The sequence below is a fragment of the Spinacia oleracea genome, chromosome 2 (genome assembly GCF_020520425.1).
Source record: "Spinacia oleracea cultivar Varoflay chromosome 2, BTI_SOV_V1, whole genome shotgun sequence".
NCBI lineage: Eukaryota > Viridiplantae > Streptophyta > Magnoliopsida > Caryophyllales > Amaranthaceae > Spinacia > Spinacia oleracea.
In genome coordinates this window covers 109,525,996-109,546,090 of record NC_079488.1, presented here as the reverse complement: position 1 = coordinate 109,546,090, position 20,095 = coordinate 109,525,996, and the positions used below count along the sequence as shown (strand labels likewise).

The following is a 20,095-nucleotide window of genomic DNA, read 5'->3' as shown; positions in this document are numbered from 1 at the left end:
TTTGAGAAGTGAATGATTTACTCCATCCGCCCAAAATTAGTTGTCATGTTGTACCAATCTTACATTACTCAAGGATATGACACGATTTTGACAAAAAAAATTAAAAAATTGTTGCTTATGGTAGTTGTGCTATCCTTATACTGTACTCATCACTTGGGCCTTGTTCGGCAATAGCTTTTAGAGTTTTGACTTAATCCTAACTCTACTGAAGGTAAAGACAGTATTTGGTTAAGTAGTGTTTTCGCATAGCTTTTAGTGGATAAGGTAGTTTCCATGATTTATCATTATTATCATGACCATTTTTTCTCCTCAGTAGTATTAAATTTAACAAATCAGCAGAATTTTTACCCGCTTTCAAAGATGACAAGAGGAGGTTGTGCACTTGTGCTCATAAGCTATCGTCTTTAGAATAGTGGTATGGTCCTTATGTCTCTAGTCAGTGGTTGATAATTTAAAAATCACAAGCCCAACGAAAACAGGGGAAACCAGTAAACTGTTCTTATGCAAAGAGAGGATCATCAAGCCATCCATAATTGTAAGGAATGTACACATTTAGATTAAAGCTTCAAGAAATCAAGAAATGAGGTTCAGATAAACCAATTTCATATTACAAAAGAAAGATATGATAACTTATCTGTTGTGCACACCAAGCAACATGTGAAAGCCGAAGCATATACAGGGCATTACAATATTTTCAAAAGCTGCACCTCAAAAATCAAGGGCTCGCTCGCATGAGACAGAAGACTACGTCGAGGGCCAAACTGCAAAGAATAACCATAATGAGATACATTAAAATGAATTCAAAGGTCAAACAAAAGACAAATATTGAGATATGAGTTACATGTCCAAGTATGTTTAGGCATATATAGAGAAAAGCAAAAACAGATAACCAAACTACTACATCTAAGAGAAAAGACAACCTCCTCCGGGACGGGTTTCAAACTTTCATTAACATATCCCGTTGATGGCGGAATCAAAGCCCTTCTCTTCCCTAGAAGTATTCAATAAAGCATACTTCAGTCAGTTGATCGAGAAAGGGACACCAAATGTAAAAGAGGAAGGATAGATTAAGTGCAGCAAATTAAAACCAAATCGGATGCAATAAAGAAGTCAAAGAGGATGGAAAACTACATCAAGAAAAAGTAACTATCTGGTCCTTTCTTTTGTACAGGAACTATCAGGTCATTAGATAAGGGTTAATACAGATTAATAACATAGAGATACTCCGTAACAAACAGCATACAGACTCCAAAGAAAATCCACAATTCCACATACCAAACTATTAAAACAAAAGAAAAACATACACCCGTAAAAATATGTTGTATAAACTTATACAGTGGCACAAAAAATTCTTGGTATTGTTTCACCTAGGAGTCCCTAATTATTCCTTTAAACTTGGCACATTTGGGAGTTTCAAAATCTTGATGAACAAGGTGCCAAAAGTGCAACCATCAGCACCTCCTTCCTCTCTTTTTTTTTCTTCTCGTAATCTCATATCTCAATCCTCCAATGTCCACCCACCTAAGCCACCATTAAAGCCCCGTCCCTTCTAAAATTCAGCACCACCAACACATCGGCCTCATCCCATCCCTTTTTCTAGAATAGTGAAGACCTAGAAAAACAAATAACTTGACCTGCAAGATTTCTCTTAAAAAATAAAAGTGTCATATTTTTACTTTTTTGGGTAGATTACATGGAAATTCTAGAACCTTCAAAGCATATCAGAAATAGGGTCATTCATATTATCTTCTGCCACTATAGAAACCACAAGCATCAAGTGTAACCAGTCACTGTCAGGTAGAAACCTCAAGAGACACGAGGATGTCTGCATTTTACTGAAGAAGCACAAAAAAGCTACATCTGGTCTCTGAAGGAGCCTGTTATTCATACTTTTTTATTTTGGTTTCCAGCGACATGTAATATTCCCTAGTCTCTAAAAGGACCTTTGAAATTGAATTTAAGTGATGAACACAATATTATCTTTCCCTTGAGTTACCGTAGACTCTCTATAGCAATTCCCAATTCTTGACCATCAGCAGGGAATAAAATATGAGGAAATGCAAGGAGAAGGGCAAAATAAAAAATGTGATCTGAAAAACCCAGTCATTAAACTAATTAAGGTAGATAACCTACACCTTTTTAAGAGATTTAAATAGATTTTGAGTTGCAAGACTTGCAACTTCTTTCCGGGAAAATAGCAACGCTTTTTACAACAAACCACCAAAAGCCTAAGGTTAGTTTCATAACTAATCATTTGCGATTTCAAATTTCAATCTACCATACGATGATACGAAAACATGCTTGACATATGCCCAGCATCCAACCTTTCAGATTTATCTACCTATGTCAGAGTATGTCACTATCAAGAGTTTGACCTAATTAAGCATATGTCAATCTGTCACATGGTAGTCAAAAGCTGCAATTTCCCCTTCTAGATAAAGAAAGAGTGGATTGTTTCAATAAGAAAATGGGGGAATGAAACTGATCCAGACTATGCTTAAAATCACCCTCTGGAATATCCAGACTATACTGGTAGCATCAACCTAATATGGAAACGTGCACCAAAATAAACATCCAAGTGATTGTAATCAGCTTCAGAAATCGGAAGGGAACTAAAAATAGTACACAAGTCCGAGACGCTAATTAGTAACACATATGAGTGGCTGTTTAGGCATGAGGTACTCAGGTAATAATACATAAGTCCAATAGTATAAATAACACATCTTCCTAAAAGCAGTACAGATATTCGAGCAAAATGTCATTCATAATTTACCTCCAACTTTCATGCCAACCAATACATCCTTCAAACCTTTTATGATCTGTTTACAATACAACAGATTAGTTACATACACTGCTACACATCTCAAAAGTATAACTCTCTTCCAAAAGGAATCATAATCACACTAACAGATGCTTATGCTACCCAAGATGATAATATAACAAGTTCTTAAGTATGAAGAAGCACCACACTGTAAGTCTGTAGACTCTGTACCATTTCCCAAATATGTAGTCCTTTGCGGGTTTGCCTATAAAGGGGTAAGGGGGGTAATATGCATAACACATACTAATATACCCTGAAGAGAAAATGTTCTTAATCGATGATAAAACCTGCGTGGAAATGGAGTACTCAGCCAGAGATTCTAAAGAATCGGGCAATTTAATGAGACACGTACTCACTCGTTATAATTAGAAGCAGAAAAACAGTGTACCAACAAGCCATTGCAACAATATAAGGGATACGAGTATTATTCATAGAATCTTATCATTTCTTCCTAGAACTCCATTCCTAGAGGTTATTTACCTGCTTCTCATCCAGTGGAAGTGTAACAGGCATGGCTTCTCCAGTAAATTGATCTACAGTACTGAATCATAAGCATAAAACAGAATGAGTCTGGGAACAAACCAGTAGTTTGCACAATAGTAGAGGAAGAGGAGTGAAATAATAGAGCATAGTTTTCAGAAGTTGATGGAAAACAAGGTGAAAGAAAGAGAATGAATCACAATGATGGGAATAGAGAAGTCAAATTTTATTCTAAGAAGAACAATATCTGATAAAATTATCAGGGTGGGGAGGGGGGCATGAAGTTAATTCAAATACCTGTAAACAAAATACCCATTTGATCGCCGACAAACATAATTAAATGCTACAACATCCCCTTCATTGGCTTCTGATCCCTCTCCATCAACAATATCTGAAAAAGACCACATTAAACTCAGAGAACTTCTATGGCTGGATTATATGCACAGAGCATAGTCAATACAAATATTTTGGAATTGCATAAATGATATCTGATAGGTTTTAAGGGGTGTAAGATTTTCATTTGAGGGTCAAGGACTGATGCCAGAGTGGATCCTAATCCTACCTGAATGCACTTGGTCTAGAAGTGTCACCATGTCTTCTCCGGAGTTCCCAGTGTCACGAGGGTACTTCATGTTCGAAGAAAAGATCTTGCGAACATAATAGTTGAAAGAATCTATCCCTTGCCTCCATCTTCCAAATTTCTGACAAGGGCTAACACTATATTTGGATAGCTATTGTGGAAGGAAAAGGAGGGGAGGGAAAGAGATAGAATAGAAAGGTAGGTGAGGGAGGGAGGGCCTTGCATTTCCTTTCAAATCTTTCCAACACTGGAAGAACTTGGTTTATTAAAAGGGAAGGAAAATGGATCCCTACCATTCCCTCCCTCCGCTCTCCCCCAAGTCATATCCAAACATGTGAAGATTGAATATTTGAATTCTTCACTTTCTCATTCTTGAGTTCCCTCTCTTTCCCTCCAAATTACCTATCCAATACAGCATAACCTACTAGGTCAAGGCAATAAACAGGTATTGTAGCTCTGCTGATGGTACTCGGTAAGGTTGTTAGCACCCATTCGCATATCATATTCTTTCTCTAATATGCAAACTCCAATACTGTTATACCCTCTTTGGAGCACACTTGGATGAGAAAAACATAGATAACTCTAAAAGGGATGTATGCACATCTTCACAAAAGGGCAAGGCGTTTCATTCAAGAAGCCTACAGACCAGGGGAGGATCTTCCACCGGGGTCATTTGGGGTCAGCCTCTGGTAAGTATTTGAAATTATAAAGCTAAAATATACATAAAAATGTCGGTGACATATTGATTGAAGGCAACCTTTCGACGATTTTCCGTTAATAATCCAACATTTGGATTATTATTTAATAATCCAACCTTTGCAACCCATTAACTTTTATTGCACCTAACCGGTCACCAACCCAATATAACAGGTAACCTGCACACGTGTCATTCAACTATTCGTCATAATTATTTTTATTTTTAAAATATAATTTTTTTTTTCTTTTCTTTTTTCCTTTTGTATTCATTTTGGGTTCTTCTCGTTTCCTTCTTTCCTCGTTGATGTCTCCAACACCACCGCCATCGATGAACCCAAAGTGGAGCTTCTCTCAGAATTTCCTTCGTGAAATCGAAATCAGCCACCCATGGCTTAATTACCATAGGTCAAGAGCACTTTGTTGTAAACAAGCAACAAAATCGCCATTTGTTATGGTTGAAGAGATGAAATCAAGGAGCATACCCTTTGAAGCTCGCCGATTATTTTCGAACCAAGTTGTTGCTGCTTGTTGAAGCTGCTCCATGTCTCCTGATAAATCCAATTGACGAGACACACTTTCAGAAGTAGGCCTAAGCCCCACCATGGTCGCCGGAGAAACTCTCTCCACCACCACGTTAGTAGAGGCTGACCCACTCAAAGGGAGCATCGAAATCGGAGGATGAGGCCCAGACGAGATTGGAGTGTTCCTTGTTGAACTTGTCGGAGAGGCCCAGACGAGATTGGAGTGTGCCGCGCTTAGTATTTCTTGGTCGGGGGCGATTTTCTGGGATGACATTATGGCAGTAGCAGGGAGGGGAGAAGAGGAGATATCAGAAAGAGGCTATGGAGGTAGAGGAGTTAGGAGGAAGGAGGTGAAGGGGAAAAAAGGCTTCAAGAGAGTTGACCTTCTTTCCCGGTTTTCGGTCATTTGGGTCTAATACAAGTTAACGAGGTATAAAGGTTGGATTATTAGATAATAATTCATAGGTTGGATTATTAACGGGAAATCGTCGAAATGTTGGATTATTTAAAGTAATTTTTCCTATACTTTTATATTCAGTAAGATATTGAAGTTTCAAACCTTGCCCCCTCATAATTTTTTGGCCAAGGCCTGCCATTATTAAACAAACCATAATTCTAAACTCTATTGAAAGCTACTTTTTGCAGCAGAAATTTTCACTATGAACCAGGGCTCGGTTGGGTTGAGTTCTAAGGGCATCGTATAGAAAAATGCCATTTCCCAGGTGCCTCAAGGACTCGGGTCAGAACATAGCGTAACTAGAAGAGCGACTCCATTCATGTTATAACTTATAACACACAGGGAACATAGTACAGGAATATAATCTAAACTAGCACTTTGCAAGTGAAAATAGCATGATGTCCTATGATAATATACCTTGAAATCTTACTCCACTTGGAAGCTTCCTGGTACTGGATACTTCAAAAATCAAAAGCCATTCACACGGAAAATGGGGTTAAGTAGCACGCCTGTTATAGAAAAGAGAGACACTGAACAAACTTGGCATTTTACCGAAGTATTTCAGGCTCCTCCATCTGAGGGATGGGTGCAGCGAGAGCAAGATTTACATTAGACAAGATAGGTACAGCTCCCATGAAAAGTAACATCCTCCTCGAAAGGTTACTAACAGTCCAAGAAGCAGACATACAAACAGGGTAATTTGCAGTAACATTGAGTTTCCTCGTTGCACCACTGTATCTGACAATGGAGATTATACGTTAGTTTGCACACGTGTAGAACTACAGAGGAAAATGCATTAAAAAAAACAATATATCAATTAACAAATAAAATGAAACAGACACTGAGCTAAAAATCTTCTGATTTCAGCAAACTCATGATACATTCAACATGGCGGTATGTTTTCACAAGTTAAGAGTTTAAGACATCGTTGGCAGAAAGTAAGCGAGGGTGTAATAATTTCTCCTCCCAGTCAACCTTGCTTCTGCCAAAATTTGTTTGAAAAACAAGGTCCACTTCTTGTCTTGGACACTGTATTCAGTGAAATCTACACAAATACAGTAATTTTCTTTTGGTAAAGAGATCCAGAGCTACTCTCCGTCTGTCTTTGTTATTTCTCCAAGAAATCAGATAAGTTTGCGTCTTTTTCTAGACAGTTTGATTATAAAGGTTCTGTCTGTCTTGTTGAAGTTTAAGTAAGCCTGACTGCTGTGCGTAGAAGAGAAGTAGCGGTATACGTCTTCTTTGTTATTTTTATGGTTTCTTTGCGAAAGGAAGAATGCTGCAATATTCTCAACCAAATGTGAACCTCAAGTTTCATCAACTGGTGCATGGCTTTTGAGAAATAAACCTCTAAAGCTGTATCTGATTCAAGGACAATATTTTGAATTGTATAGTATACTTGGTTCCTTGCTTCCTTGGATAAAAATATACTTGGATAAAAATCAGCTTTAAGACATCAGATTTCATAGCTTGGTTCCTTGCTTTAGTAATTAGAGAAGTACAGAGTGAAGATGGAGGGAATAATAGAAGGAAGAAAAAGTGCATTGTTTAGAATGCAACATGGGGAGGGGAGGGAGACCTAAAGGGACTAAGAGAGTACAACGTTCTCTTGAGTAAGGAAAATCTTCTCCGCCTTATTATTAAACTATTTTGAGCCCAAAACTATTTATTAACTACTATCTTATACAAACAACCGGAAGAGAATCGGGAAACAAAATTCTTAGTACCCCCCTCACTCTCGAAACCAAGTATAGCACAACTGACATTTGCAATTCTTATGGCGTGTTCGGCGGTAGCGTTTGAGGTAGCGGGTAGCGTTTTGATCTGTTCAAAACGTTACTTGTAAAATTTGCAAGTGTTTGGTTAGGTAGCGGGTGAGGTAGCGGTTAGCGGTAGAGGTAGCGGTTGGGTAGCTTTTGTCAAACGTTAAAAATAGTAGAGTTTGAAGGTAGCGGGTAGCGTTTGATAAAATTAAATAAAGTTTGAAGGTAGCGGGTAGCGTTTTATTGTATTTTACAATCTCAACCGCTACTTTTACCAAACATTCATACTAGTTGCCCGCTATTTTGACAGCTAACCGTTAACCGCTACTATTGACCGCTACCCGCTACTCCAACAGCCCGCTACTCAACCGCTAAACGCTACCCGCTACTGCTAGTTTTGCCGAACAAGGCCTTAGACTAACTGACATTTGCAATTCTTAGGTGAATAACATACATTGGTTTCAGATCATTATCCAATAACGACATGAGATAAGGTATGACAATTGCATATCATTTCTGTCTAAAACGGATTAATATGGCTTAGTGACAGACAGGCCATTCAATTTTACAGTGATAATGTGGCATTACAGCCAAGTATGCCCATATTTTTCAATTACATGCAACAATTTCTCTTATCCAGAAATTCAATCTGTGATTCTGAATATCATTAACCAATTATCCACACCCCCGCATGACACATTATCAAAACCAGGCAAAAAAACTATGCCCTTTTCATGGAATCCAAAACCCTAGCAAAATTATCAAAAACCCTAGCAAAATTATCAAAAACCCAACTTCAAAAGAGAATACACACATAAGCATCATATGTGTCAAATTAGCCTGAAAAAAATTCATAGTAGTGCTATCAACAAAAGCTCCTCAATAGTCAATTGAATCATACTTCACTTCAAATTGCAGATAATTATCTAAACAGGCAAAATTCTTCTAAGAACAGCTGGTGTTGAACATCAAAATAAGCATGAATTTTGATTGGATTCATAGAACATGAATTACGATGAGTTGAAATTAAGAATTTAGAAAGGGGTTGAAATTGAATGTACCTCTGTTGCAATGAAGCGCGGGAAAGAGGAATTGTTAGTTGTGGCAAAGTGGCAGGAATCGCTGCAGGAATGAGTCGAGTGACTGCCATTGTTGTGTAAAGTGGTTTGATTTTCATAATTTTCTCTAGATAAAGCTATGCTGGAAAATAAAAGAGAGTGGGTTCCCTTGGTTTGATTTGACGAAAATATTTTTATTTCAAATGAAGGTGAACCGATCAGTTGATGGTATAAGTTAGTGACTAAGTCATGTTTGGTTCACCTTATTTCAAAATCTACTCCCTCCGTATTTTTTTAAGAGATACATTTGATCGGGCACGGGTATTAAGAAGAATAATTAAATGAAATAAAATAATAAAGCAAGTGGGGTTGGATAGATATTTTAATAATTAAATATGTGGGGACCATGTCATTTTGATGGGTGGAGGGTGGGGTGGGTTTATGAAAATATTTGTTTAATATGATGGTGGGTGATAGGGTATATTAGATGTATTATTTAATTAGATGGTGGGGTTGATAAGTTACTAAAAATGGCAAGTGTATCTCTTAAATAAATACGGCCGGAAAAGGCAAGTGTATCTCTTAAAAAAATACGGAGGGAGTATTATTTATTTCAGATTTAATCAGATTAGATCAGGCCAGATTAGATTAGAAAAAATAAGTTCAGATCAGACCAGATCAGAAAAAATAAGTTCAGATCAGACCAGATCAGACCAAATCATGAGAAATAAGGTGAACTAAACGGGGCCTAAGTGTCACGATCCGAGTGTTTTGATCGTGCGGCGCGTACTTGATGGGCAGTAAGGGTGCAAACCTTGTACGAAAAGTGTATCTCAAAGATTGAAGGGCACGAACGGGTGCTTGATTCAGAATGAGCACTCTTATCTATTGGCGACAAGAGCGATGGTCGATCGTGACGCTTATGTGCGCACGGAGGCACAAGTGGGACTGACGACGAGCATGTAACTGGTTTGGGAAAACTCGGTTGATTCTTGAAAAACTTAAAAATGAGCAAATGAGCGACAACACGATATCTATAAAGGCTGACAACAAGCAAGTAATTAAGCAAATGCAAGTTCTGGTGAGAGATATTATTTTGAATTGTCTTTAAACTTCCAGTGCTTGTTGGATTGACAAAAATATAATAATATCTAAAACCTAGAAAACTATTAGAAAAGTCTTATAAAGTAATAGATAAGCAAAATACAAGTAAAGAAATATTGGATCCTAACATTAAGTGTGTACACTGTACATCACTCAAGCAGGTCATTCAACTGGGTTTGATGGGTTTCTTGATACTTAGGTTATTTTATGTTCACCCTTTTTTTGACGGGGAATAACATTTTCATTAATACGGAGTAATCATCCATGCGACATCTATAATGATAAAATAGATCTGCATACCACATATTTAAAGAAAATACATAACTGTAACAATCAAGACAATTACTATTCTGCATCCTAGATCACATCTCGTACTCCACCGCTTCTAGCTTAACGCGAGCAGTGATTTTCGATGTTTTCGCATCCAAGTAGAGTCTTTCGTAATCTGCGCACGAATTTTTCTGATCAACTCTAAACCTGTATGAATCCAAATCTCCTTCCCATTTATTGAAACCCTAAAAAAATCATAGAAAACTCTAGGAAAAACCCAAGCAAATTGGGAACAACCGAACAACCCAATAATAACTTGGGAACAAATCAACGGGAAAAAAAAAAACAAGCCAAAACATAAAGAAAAGACAATGAAAAAACAAGAAAAAAGGGTCGGAAATAGTCTAATTTATTCTGAAATTAGACTATTTTTGGCCTAGGCGACAAAGAAAACTAAAACCCTAAAAGATGAGAGAGAAGAGAGAAAAATGAGAGAGAGAGAGGAGCGACTATCAAGAGGATCGAATTCCGACATATTAAAAACGCATTTTATATTCACCTTATTTTCACTTATTTCATAGAAAAATCAAATAAGTTTAGTTAGGTTGGGGTAAAATAAGGATTGAACAAGTATAACTTTTAATTAAAATAAGTTTAGATAAGATCAAATAAACTCATATAAGATAAGTTGTAGAAAAATAGGTGAAAATCGGGTGAATAGAAAGCATGCACTCTTACACTAACTTTTGGTAGAGTATTAAGGGACGGAGGGAGTAGTATTTAAGAAATACTACTCTTCCCGTCCCAAAGTTATAATCAAATTTTACTAAAAATACGGGTTTTAAGAAAAGTGTAATATAGTGTATGAGAAAGAGGGTAAGTGTATGAGAAAGTGAGAAAATGGAATATAGTGTATGAGAAAATGTAAAAAGTGGAATATAGTGTATGAGAAAGTGTAAAAAGTGAAGTATAGTGTATGGGAAGTGAGAAAGTGTATATTTGGCCCAAAATGACATTTTCGATCCCAGATAACAACAAATGAACCTAAGGACACTTTATAAACCTTTTTTATGTTTTATATGCTTAGTTAGAGATACTACGATTCATTTCAAGTTCTTTATGCACATCTAAGGCAAACATGACTATAAATCCGGGATGGCCGAAATAGAAAACAAGACTATAATTTTGGGACGTATGGAGTACATCTGTTTTGGCACTGAGAAATGAGTTTTGTAAAACTTAATACTCTCGTACTTGCGCGGATGCAAGCTTGATCGGAGAATCCGTGGCGTGGTAGCTTCTTTCTGTTCCAAAGTAGCTGCTCATGAATGTGAATGAGTTTTATAAGAGAAAGAGTAGACGTCGTGCTTATGGCTACGCTATTGGCTATGCTGACTCCGTTTTTGGAACGTAGAATGTAAGAGAAATTCAAATGGGCTTGGGAAAAGAACTTCGTCACTCATGGTCTTCCTACTCCGATCTCGCTTTGGGTTTACTCTTCTCATATTCTTTCTTAGGTTGTTCCATGTCCTTTTGTTGCTTTCTATATACTTCTTATATTATTTATTTTTATTTTTATTTTTATTTTTATTATTATTATTATTATTGTTATTATTATTATTATTATTATTATTATTATTATTATTATTATTATTATTATTATAAATCAAATGGCAACAAAGTCAAATAATTTACAAATGGTTAGTGGGAAGCCGAGATACAATCTGGGCCCCCGCTCCTCTGGCTATAGCAAAACCTATCCTGGTGAAAATATGAGCAGCAGCACGAGCCCCAATGTCCTGAGTCCTAAAAAATTTATGGATATTAAGTTAAGTTGAATTAAATTGAACGGAACTGAACTGAACTGAACTGAATGATTCTGAACTGAACAACCAAATACTCCCTCTGTATTTATTTAAGGGATACACTTGTCTTTTCCGGCCGTATTTATTTAAGAGATACACTTGCCATTTTTAGTAACTTATCAACCCCACCATCTAATTAAATAATATATCTACACCCCACCCCCACCCCTTACTCCCTAAAATGACATGGTCCCCACTTGTTTTTCTTATTAAAATATCTACTCAAACCCACTTGTTTTATTATTTTATTTCATTCAATTTTTTTTCTTAATACCCGTGCACGGCCAAGTGTATCTCTTAAATAAATACGGAGGGAGTAAGTCCTTAAATTGAAATTAAGCCAAAAACGCCTTAATCACCTTTAAATTCTACCCCACATTATATTGCATAGCAGGACAATGATAGAGTGACCCTAAGGGTTGGTAACCCTTTCAATATTGAATTTTGATTGGTTACAAATGCATTGAAACTTTACATGCAACACTCTCTCTATTCAATTAATTATGTATATATACTCCCTCCATTTCTAAATGTTGTATCCATTTGGAATCTTGGGGGTTTTTAAGAAAAATAGAATCTTGGTTTGTATGGGTATAAGTGTAATAATTGGGTGTAAGAGAAATGATTGTGTGTAAGAGATTGGAATAAATGAAAGATAGAGAAAATAATAAAGAAATAAGAGAAAAGGTATATATTTTATTAATAATAATAATAGATCAGATTATAGGTTCTCTTCTCCCTCACTGGGCTAACATTACCAAACAAAATTCAACTAACATTACCAACAAAAATTCAAGAACATTACCAACAAAAATTCAAGAACATTACCAACAAAAATTACCATTATTCAAGAACAAAAATCACCAACAAAATTTCACCTTAATTGAACAAATTCAACGAACCCATAAAGTCGAACAAACAATTCACCGATTTTTTTTTTAAAATAAATCGAACAAAAATTCAACAACCCCAGAAAAATCGAAATTACCCAGAAAAATCCAGAAATTACCCAGAAAAATCGAACAAAAATTCAACAATCCCAGAAAAATCGAAATTACCCAGAAATCACCGAAATTACCCAGAAAAATCGAAAAAAAAAAATCACCCAAATTACCCACAAAAATCGAACAAAAAATCACCGAAATTACCAAGAAAAATCGAACAAAAATTCAACGAATTTCACCACAAAAATCGAAGAAAAATTACCCTAGAAAAATCGAAGAATTACCCAGAAAAATCCCAGAAAAATTACCCAGAAAAAAAGAGTTTTACCAAAAAACAAATCGAAGAAAAATTCAACAAAAATTCAACGAACCTAGAAAAAACGAACACAAATTCAAAGATTTTGAAGATTTTGAAGATTTTGAGGTCAAATTCGACCATGAAAACTCTAGATCTAGAATTTTTATGGTCGAATTTCACCATCTAAAGCCTTGATATAGAGTTTTTTTTTTCCAGAGAATGGTGGTGGAGGCAGCAAAGGCGGCGGAGGTGTGGTAGTGGTGGTGGTTGCGGAGGAGAAAAATGAAGAAGAAGAAGAAGAAGAATGAAGAAAATCACATAGTTTTGGGAGGAGAGAGAAAAAATCTGATAATTCAATCTTAGAAAATTTCTTTGAATTTGGGTTCAATCTTGGAGGAGTAATGGAGTTTTTGGAGGAGAGAGAAATGTGAGTCTTTGAATCTTGGAGGAGTAATGGAGTTTTTGGAGTTTTTGGAGGAGGAGTGAAATGGAGTTTTGGAGGAGAGAGAGAAAAAATGAATCTCAGAAAAAGAAAGAGTGAGAGACGTGTGAGGGACGAGAGGAGTGAGAGGAGAGAGATGGGGGGTTTTGGGGAAGTGGAAAGTAATTAAATAATTTTGGTTGGGAAAGTAAATTAATTAAATATTATGGGTGGGGAAAATTAGGTGGGAATATGGGTAGAATCTTTAGGTATTATGGTAATTAGATTGAAATGTAAGGGTATTTTAGGAAAAAATATATGTCCAAAAATAGAAAAGATTCTAAGTGGATACAACATTATGAAACGACTAAAAAGGAAACGGATACAACAAAAAGAAACGGAGGGAGTATTATTTTATGTTATATGTATCTTAGGGGTTGCCAACCCTTAGGATCAACCAAACATTTTCCTGCATAGCACCCACTCATGGACAACCACGTCACTTCCAATTGCATCATCCCAAAGTTAAACAAACCCCTCTTAATTTTTGCTTTTCCTTTAAATGAGAGCCCCCACAAATTCCCATTCCCCCTTCTTTCCAACTAATCAATCACCCAAAAAAAAGAAAAAGAAAAATCCGCTCCGAGTTTTCATAAGCTTTCACGTTCAAATAGAAGGATCTAGAAACCCTAATATATTACCCCCTATAAAACTCCCTCCTTCCCCACTCTCATTCCGCCTCTTACTCCTTAAACCCTAACCTCCCATTCTCCTTTCCTCAGTTCTCTCTCCTCAATTCAAAGTCGATCTACAAGGTCAGAGAATCCGTAACAATGGTGGAAGCCGAGACGTTTGCCTTCCAAGCTGAGATCAACCAGCTTCTTAGTCTCATCATCAACACTTTCTACAGCAACAAGGAGATCTTTCTTCGTGAGCTTATCAGTAACTCTTCCGATGTATGTTTTCTTTCTCTCCTCTTTCTCTATCTATCATTTATACAAATTTATCTGTTTTATTATTGTTTCGGATTACCGATGCTTGATTTGGTGCATACGTATATGATTTTTCATACGTTTTTAGCGATCCTGAGTTAGGTTTTACTTAGATAATTCTGTGTTTTGGATCCTGTTTTATGATGATGATTTTTGTGAGTGTGTTCATGTTTGTGGATTGTTGATGTTTCGTGGTATTGATATGGAGTATTTGACTTTGTATTTGACTTGTTTTCAATTCGATCTGTAAAGATGTTGATTTTATTTTGAAATTATGTGCACCAACATCAATTAGAGTTCAATAATTGAATTGCCTAAACTTGAATCTTTTGACTAATTATAAACAGAAATTGAACATTTATGTTCTTAATTCGATTTGATTTATTATCGAATTGTGCACTAAAGTGAATATCAGAGTTCCTTGACTATATTAGCCATGAATCAAAACAACACTGAGATGTCTGACTGTTATGATAAGGATTATTTAGGTGGCATGAACTTGTGATTATGTTTCGTGCTCACGCATATAAGCGCCATGATAACATTAGTTTGTATATGCGGTGACTATTATACAGATCATCGTTTTGTTTCAACAGAGATTCGTTGTTAATGCTAGACATAATTGGCAATGTGTTAAGTGTAGACTTTTTCATCTGATCCGTCTGTGTAATGCTTGTATATAATTATATTGCACAGGTGTATAGTTTTTACTTATGAATGCAATCATTCTTGGTGATGCTCTGTCTGTGTTTACATGCTCTTTTGTGCTAGTGTTTATTTGATGTGGCAACGATTCGTTACTGGAATTGGTGTTTAATATTCTTACTTCCTGTACAATGATTCTGTTTTTGTTGCTTACGTTTTGAATTCTGTATTCTGCTGAAGGATTGATTGTTGACGTATTCTTAGTTCTAATACTCATAGATTGTTTAGATTCCTAAAGTTTTAAGTCATATACGCTGAATACCAACCTAATGATTTCTAAATCTCTCTAGGCTTTGGATAAGATCCGTTTTGAGAGCTTGACCGACAAAAGCAAGCTCGATGCTCAGCCAGAGCTCTTTATCCATATTGTCCCAGACAAGACCAACAACTCTCTGTCAATCATTGACAGTGGTATTGGAATGACCAAGGCTGGTAAGTTTTAAATCAATTTTAATCAATTCTATTTCTTTCTGCTAATAGTTTCTTATTTATTTTCAATTACATCTACTATATACTGATTGTGTGTTATTGCAGATTTGGTGAACAACCTGGGTACCATTGCCAGGTCTGGAACAAAGGAATTCATGGAAGCTTTGTCAGCTGGAGCTGATGTCAGTATGATTGGTCAGTTTGGTGTGGGTTTCTACTCTGCATACCTTGTTGCAGAGAAGGTTATTGTCACAACAAAGCACAACGATGATGAACAATACGTATGGGAATCTCAAGCTGGTGGTTCCTTCACAGTGACCAGGGACCCTGGGGAGTCCATTGGCAGGGGTACAAAAATTACTCTCTTCCTTAAGGAGGACCAACTTGAGTACCTTGAAGAGCGTCGCCTCAAGGATCTTATCAAGAAGCACTCTGAGTTCATCAGCTACCCTATTTCTCTATGGACCGAGAAGACCATTGAGAAGGAGATATCTGATGACGAGGACGAAGAAGAGAAGAAGGATGAGGAAGGTAAAGTAGAGGATGTCGATGAGGAAAAAGAGAAAGAAGAGAAGAAGAAAAAGAAGATCAAGGAGGTCTCTAATGAATGGACTGTTGTTAACAAGCAAAAGCCAATCTGGATGAGGAAGCCAGAAGAGATCACCAAGGAGGAGTATGCTGCTTTCTACAAGAGTCTCACCAACGACTGGGAAGAGCATTTGGCAGTGAAGCATTTCTCTGTTGAGGGTCAGTTGGAGTTCAAGGCTGTCCTCTTTGTGCCTAAGAGAGCACCTTTTGATCTCTTTGACACCAAGAAGAAGCCTAACAACATCAAGCTATACGTTCGTCGTGTCTTCATCATGGACAACTGTGAAGACTTGATCCCAGAGTACCTCAGCTTTGTTAAGGGTATTGTTGATTCTGAGGATCTTCCTCTTAACATCTCCAGAGAGATGTTGCAGCAGAACAAGATCTTGAAGGTGATCAGGAAGAATCTTGTCAAGAAGTGTGTTGAGCTTTTCTTTGAAATTGCTGAGAACAAGGAAGACTACAACAAATTCTACGAAGCTTTCTCTAAGAATTTGAAGTTGGGAATCCACGAGGACTCCACAAACAGGACCAAGTTCGCTGAGTTGTTGAGGTACCACTCGACCAAGAGTGGTGAGGAGATGACCAGCCTTAAGGACTACGTTACAAGAATGAAGGAGAGCCAGAGTGAGATTTACTACATTACTGGTGAGAGCAAGAAGGCTGTTGAGAACTCACCCTTCCTCGAGAAACTTAGGAAAAAGGGGTACGAAGTCCTCTACATGGTTGATGCCATTGATGAGTATGCCGTTGGTCAGCTCAAGGAGTTTGAGGGAAAGAAGTTGGTCTCTGCTACCAAGGAGGGTCTAAAGCTTGAGGAGAGCGAAGACGAGAAGAAGAAGGCCGAAGAACAGAAGGAGAAATTTGAGGGTCTATGCAAGGTCATCAAGGACGTCCTAGGCGACAAGGTTGAAAAAGTTATTGTTTCTGACCGTGTTGTTGACTCTCCTTGCTGTTTGGTCACCGGTGAGTACGGCTGGTCTGCTAACATGGAGAGGATCATGAAGGCACAAGCTTTGAGGGATTCCAGCATGGCTGGTTACATGTCGTCTAAGAAGACCATGGAGATCAACCCCGAGAACCCCATCATGGACGAGCTGAGGAAGAGGGCTGATGCTGACAAGAACGACAAGTCTGTTAAGGACTTGGTTCTTCTTTTGTTCGAGACTGCCCTTTTGACCTCTGGTTTCAGCCTTGACGAGCCAAACACTTTCGGAAACCGTATTCACAGGATGTTGAAGCTTGGTCTGAGCATTGACGATGATGAAGGTGAAGCTGATGTCGACATGCCTGCACTTGAGGAGGTCGATACCGAGGGATCCAAGATGGAGGAGGTCGACTAAGCTTGATGGTGGTGGTTTCTACTTTCTAGCTTTTTATCAGGAATTATTTAGTGGTAGTAGTCTTTTTTAATACGCTATCTTTGTCGTTGCCCCTGTTTAATGTGAGTGAGTGAGGTCTTTTGAACAATGGGAATTTTTTTGGGTGGCAAGCTGTGCCATGTTTTATTGGGGCCTTTTGTTTAGATTTGACTAAAGACAAGTGATTAGCACATTTTAATCGATCTATATAGTTTTGTTTTGCGTAGATTTGTGTTTGCCTTTTTCCAATATTTTGGTTCTGTTCTTCTATTTGCTGCTTTATTATTAATTGATAATTTGCTTCTGCAACAGCCAACAGGGGAAACTGTAATTGTGGAATGTTGATTAGTTCACAGGCGAAGTTAAAAGGTTTCCAGTTTAGAGAGTTTGGTTTCTTCAACTGACTTTCTACAGTTTGCTCTCTGTTTGTTAACCTGCTTACTTCTCCATTTTTAAAGATTCTGCTTTTGCACTAAAGTTGTCAATTGTTTTTATGGAATGTTGATTATTTCACAGGTGAAGTTAAAACTTAAAAGGTTTCCAGTTTAGAGGAGTTTGGTTTCTTCAACTTGCTTCTACAGTTTGTTCTGTTTGTTTACCTGCTTACTTGTCCATTGTTAAAGATTCAGCTTTTGCACTAGAGTTATCAATTGTTTTTGTACCTGTTGGCTGTTCAAGCACTGAATGAGGACACGGTTTTCATGTTTAATGAATTTTGACTAAGTTGTAAATAAGCTCACTGATTATACACATATTTCTGTTGCAACTGAAGGAAAAGCACAGGAGGAAACTGCAAAAAAATGTTGGGTATTTTTTTGTAATCAGTTGATGAATTCCAGCCTCTACTTATTTATCGTTTGGAACGGATTTGCTCGAGTGCTTTCCCTGAACTCATTATGACTTCTTTTAAAAAAACTAGTTTTTGGGCCCGGGCGATGCCGGGTTACATTCACATTTACTTATATTTTCTTGGTTCAAACCTTATGCAAACCAAGTTTGATATGTTTTTTAATGTGTATGAAGATTACATTGAGCAAACCACCCATAAGAAGAGCGCCACATGTCACATAAACTTTCTTTTAAACGCTCTCTGTGTGGGTTTGGTGAAACAGGGTGATAATCTGAAGTTCAAAGAGTAAAGTCTGAAGTAGAAGTGTAGAACCAACAAGCTGTTGTCATCCTGAAGCTAAGATTGTAGCAGCAGGGTTATGTATGTCATCAGAAGTGCTATTATTCCCTGTCGTATTGTCCAGTAAGTTATAGTTTAATGTTCTTACCGAGTTTAGCTATTTTAGGCATACTTTTGTGGGAACTTAATATGCAAATTAGGAAGTGCTGCATAGTTTGTTGGGAGAATGATAAGTCTGTTAAGGACTTTGTTTTCCTCCTGTTCTAAAACTGAATTTTTTTGTTTTTGTTTTAGCATTCGGTTCACCCTTAGGGCTAATCCGGATTCAGGGCGAGTTCTGGGAGGTTAGGTTTCAGTCCCCTCCCAATTGTTGTTGCGGGGGATCGAACACGGGTTCTCCCTACCAAGTTCAGCCCCAATCACCACTAAACCAAAAAGCAATTGGTTAAAAAAAACTGATTGTTGACTTGTTGGTTCAGCCTTGAAGCTTGGTCTAACAATTGATGGATGATGCTAGAGAAACTGATGTTGACATGCCAGCACTTGTTAGATGCAGAGGGCAGTGAGGGATCCAACTATCCAAGTTGGAGGTAGTTGACTAAGCTAGTAAGTGGTAGGTTTAATTTCTTTCCATCTTTTTAATATTTCTGTTCTATCTGTAGTTATTTTTCAGCAGTAGCACTTGTTCCTTGTATAGTTATTTTTCTTCTTTTGTCCGTCCTTTTAAGGTGTGCTAGCATTTGGCAAACTAGTCAAGGAATTGAGGTAACCAATTTTTTTGTGTTTAAAATATATGCAGAGTTAAATAGGATGTGCTAGGAGAATATGCTGAAGTTCCCTGACAAGACAAAGGCTTCTCCGTGCCAGAGCCCAAGTGTGTGCTGAGTCCCTATCAAAGATACTCACCATTGAAGAACATTTGAGATATATTGACCGCGTTGAGGTTGCATTAGGCCAATGTGCAACGTCTGAAGATGGGAAACTTGTTGTGATCATGCAAGAAGCTGCTTCAGTAGATTGGTAGACAGAAAGAAGCTTTGGAGTTGTTTTGAGTAACTTGTTAAGAAGAATAGCAGTGTAAAGATGCTCAAAACATGAAAAGATGCTGATAATGTTGAAACTGAGAGGCTGCGCGTTCAAAGTCCAGCAGCATACTTTTTTTTTTTTTAAAAAAAAAAATCTCATACTTCCTCCGTCTTTTAATATTCGCAACGTTCCTTAGTTTCACGCATGCCAATGTACAACTTTGATCATTTATATCTTAAATTCTCTTCATGCATGTGATATTTATTGGTCTTTTGCGTGTAGACTCGCTGGTCAAGTTTTGTTCAAATTTGGTGATTGTTCTTTGAACCGATTAATGTTTCATGATTGTTTGAAGATAAGGGGTGACATCGCTGTTGAGGTAAATGAAATTACATTTTGTATTTTGATCCTATATTTTGTAAAAATAGTTTTATCTTATATAAAAAACACTAAGAATAGTCAAAGTAGATTATATGAATAGTGGCAAAAGTCCAAACGTTGCGAGTATTAAAAGACGGAGGAAATATTTGTTTGGCCAACTAGTTATACAGAATCATATCCATTCTGCAAAAACTTTGGGTATAGCC

General features: G+C 37.1%; 2 protein-coding genes across 2 annotated transcripts; one reads left to right on the top strand and one right to left on the bottom strand.

The window, feature by feature from the left end:
* Positions 1–533: 533 nt before the first annotated feature.
* Positions 534–8,581, bottom strand: LOC110782055 (peptidyl-prolyl cis-trans isomerase FKBP16-1, chloroplastic). Its single transcript, XM_021986117.2, has 8 exons — positions 8,380–8,581; positions 6,108–6,293; positions 5,973–6,007; positions 3,599–3,692; positions 3,302–3,362; positions 2,774–2,819; positions 921–991; positions 534–761 (listed from the first exon to the last, which is right to left on the bottom strand). The coding sequence occupies exons 1-8, from the start codon at positions 8,493–8,495 to the stop codon at positions 684–686; spliced, it is 687 nt and encodes a 228-aa protein (XP_021841809.1). The 5' UTR covers positions 8,496–8,581; the 3' UTR covers positions 534–683.
* Positions 8,582–13,870: 5,289 nt separating this feature from the next.
* On the top strand, positions 13,871–17,579 carry LOC110782056 (heat shock cognate protein 80). The gene is made up of 3 exons (XM_021986119.2): positions 13,871–14,234; positions 15,266–15,407; positions 15,510–17,579. Exons 1-3 carry the CDS (start codon positions 14,112–14,114, stop codon positions 17,333–17,335), a joined length of 2,091 nt encoding a protein of 696 aa, XP_021841811.1. The 5' UTR covers positions 13,871–14,111; the 3' UTR covers positions 17,336–17,579.
* Positions 17,580–20,095: the final 2,516 nt, after the last annotated feature.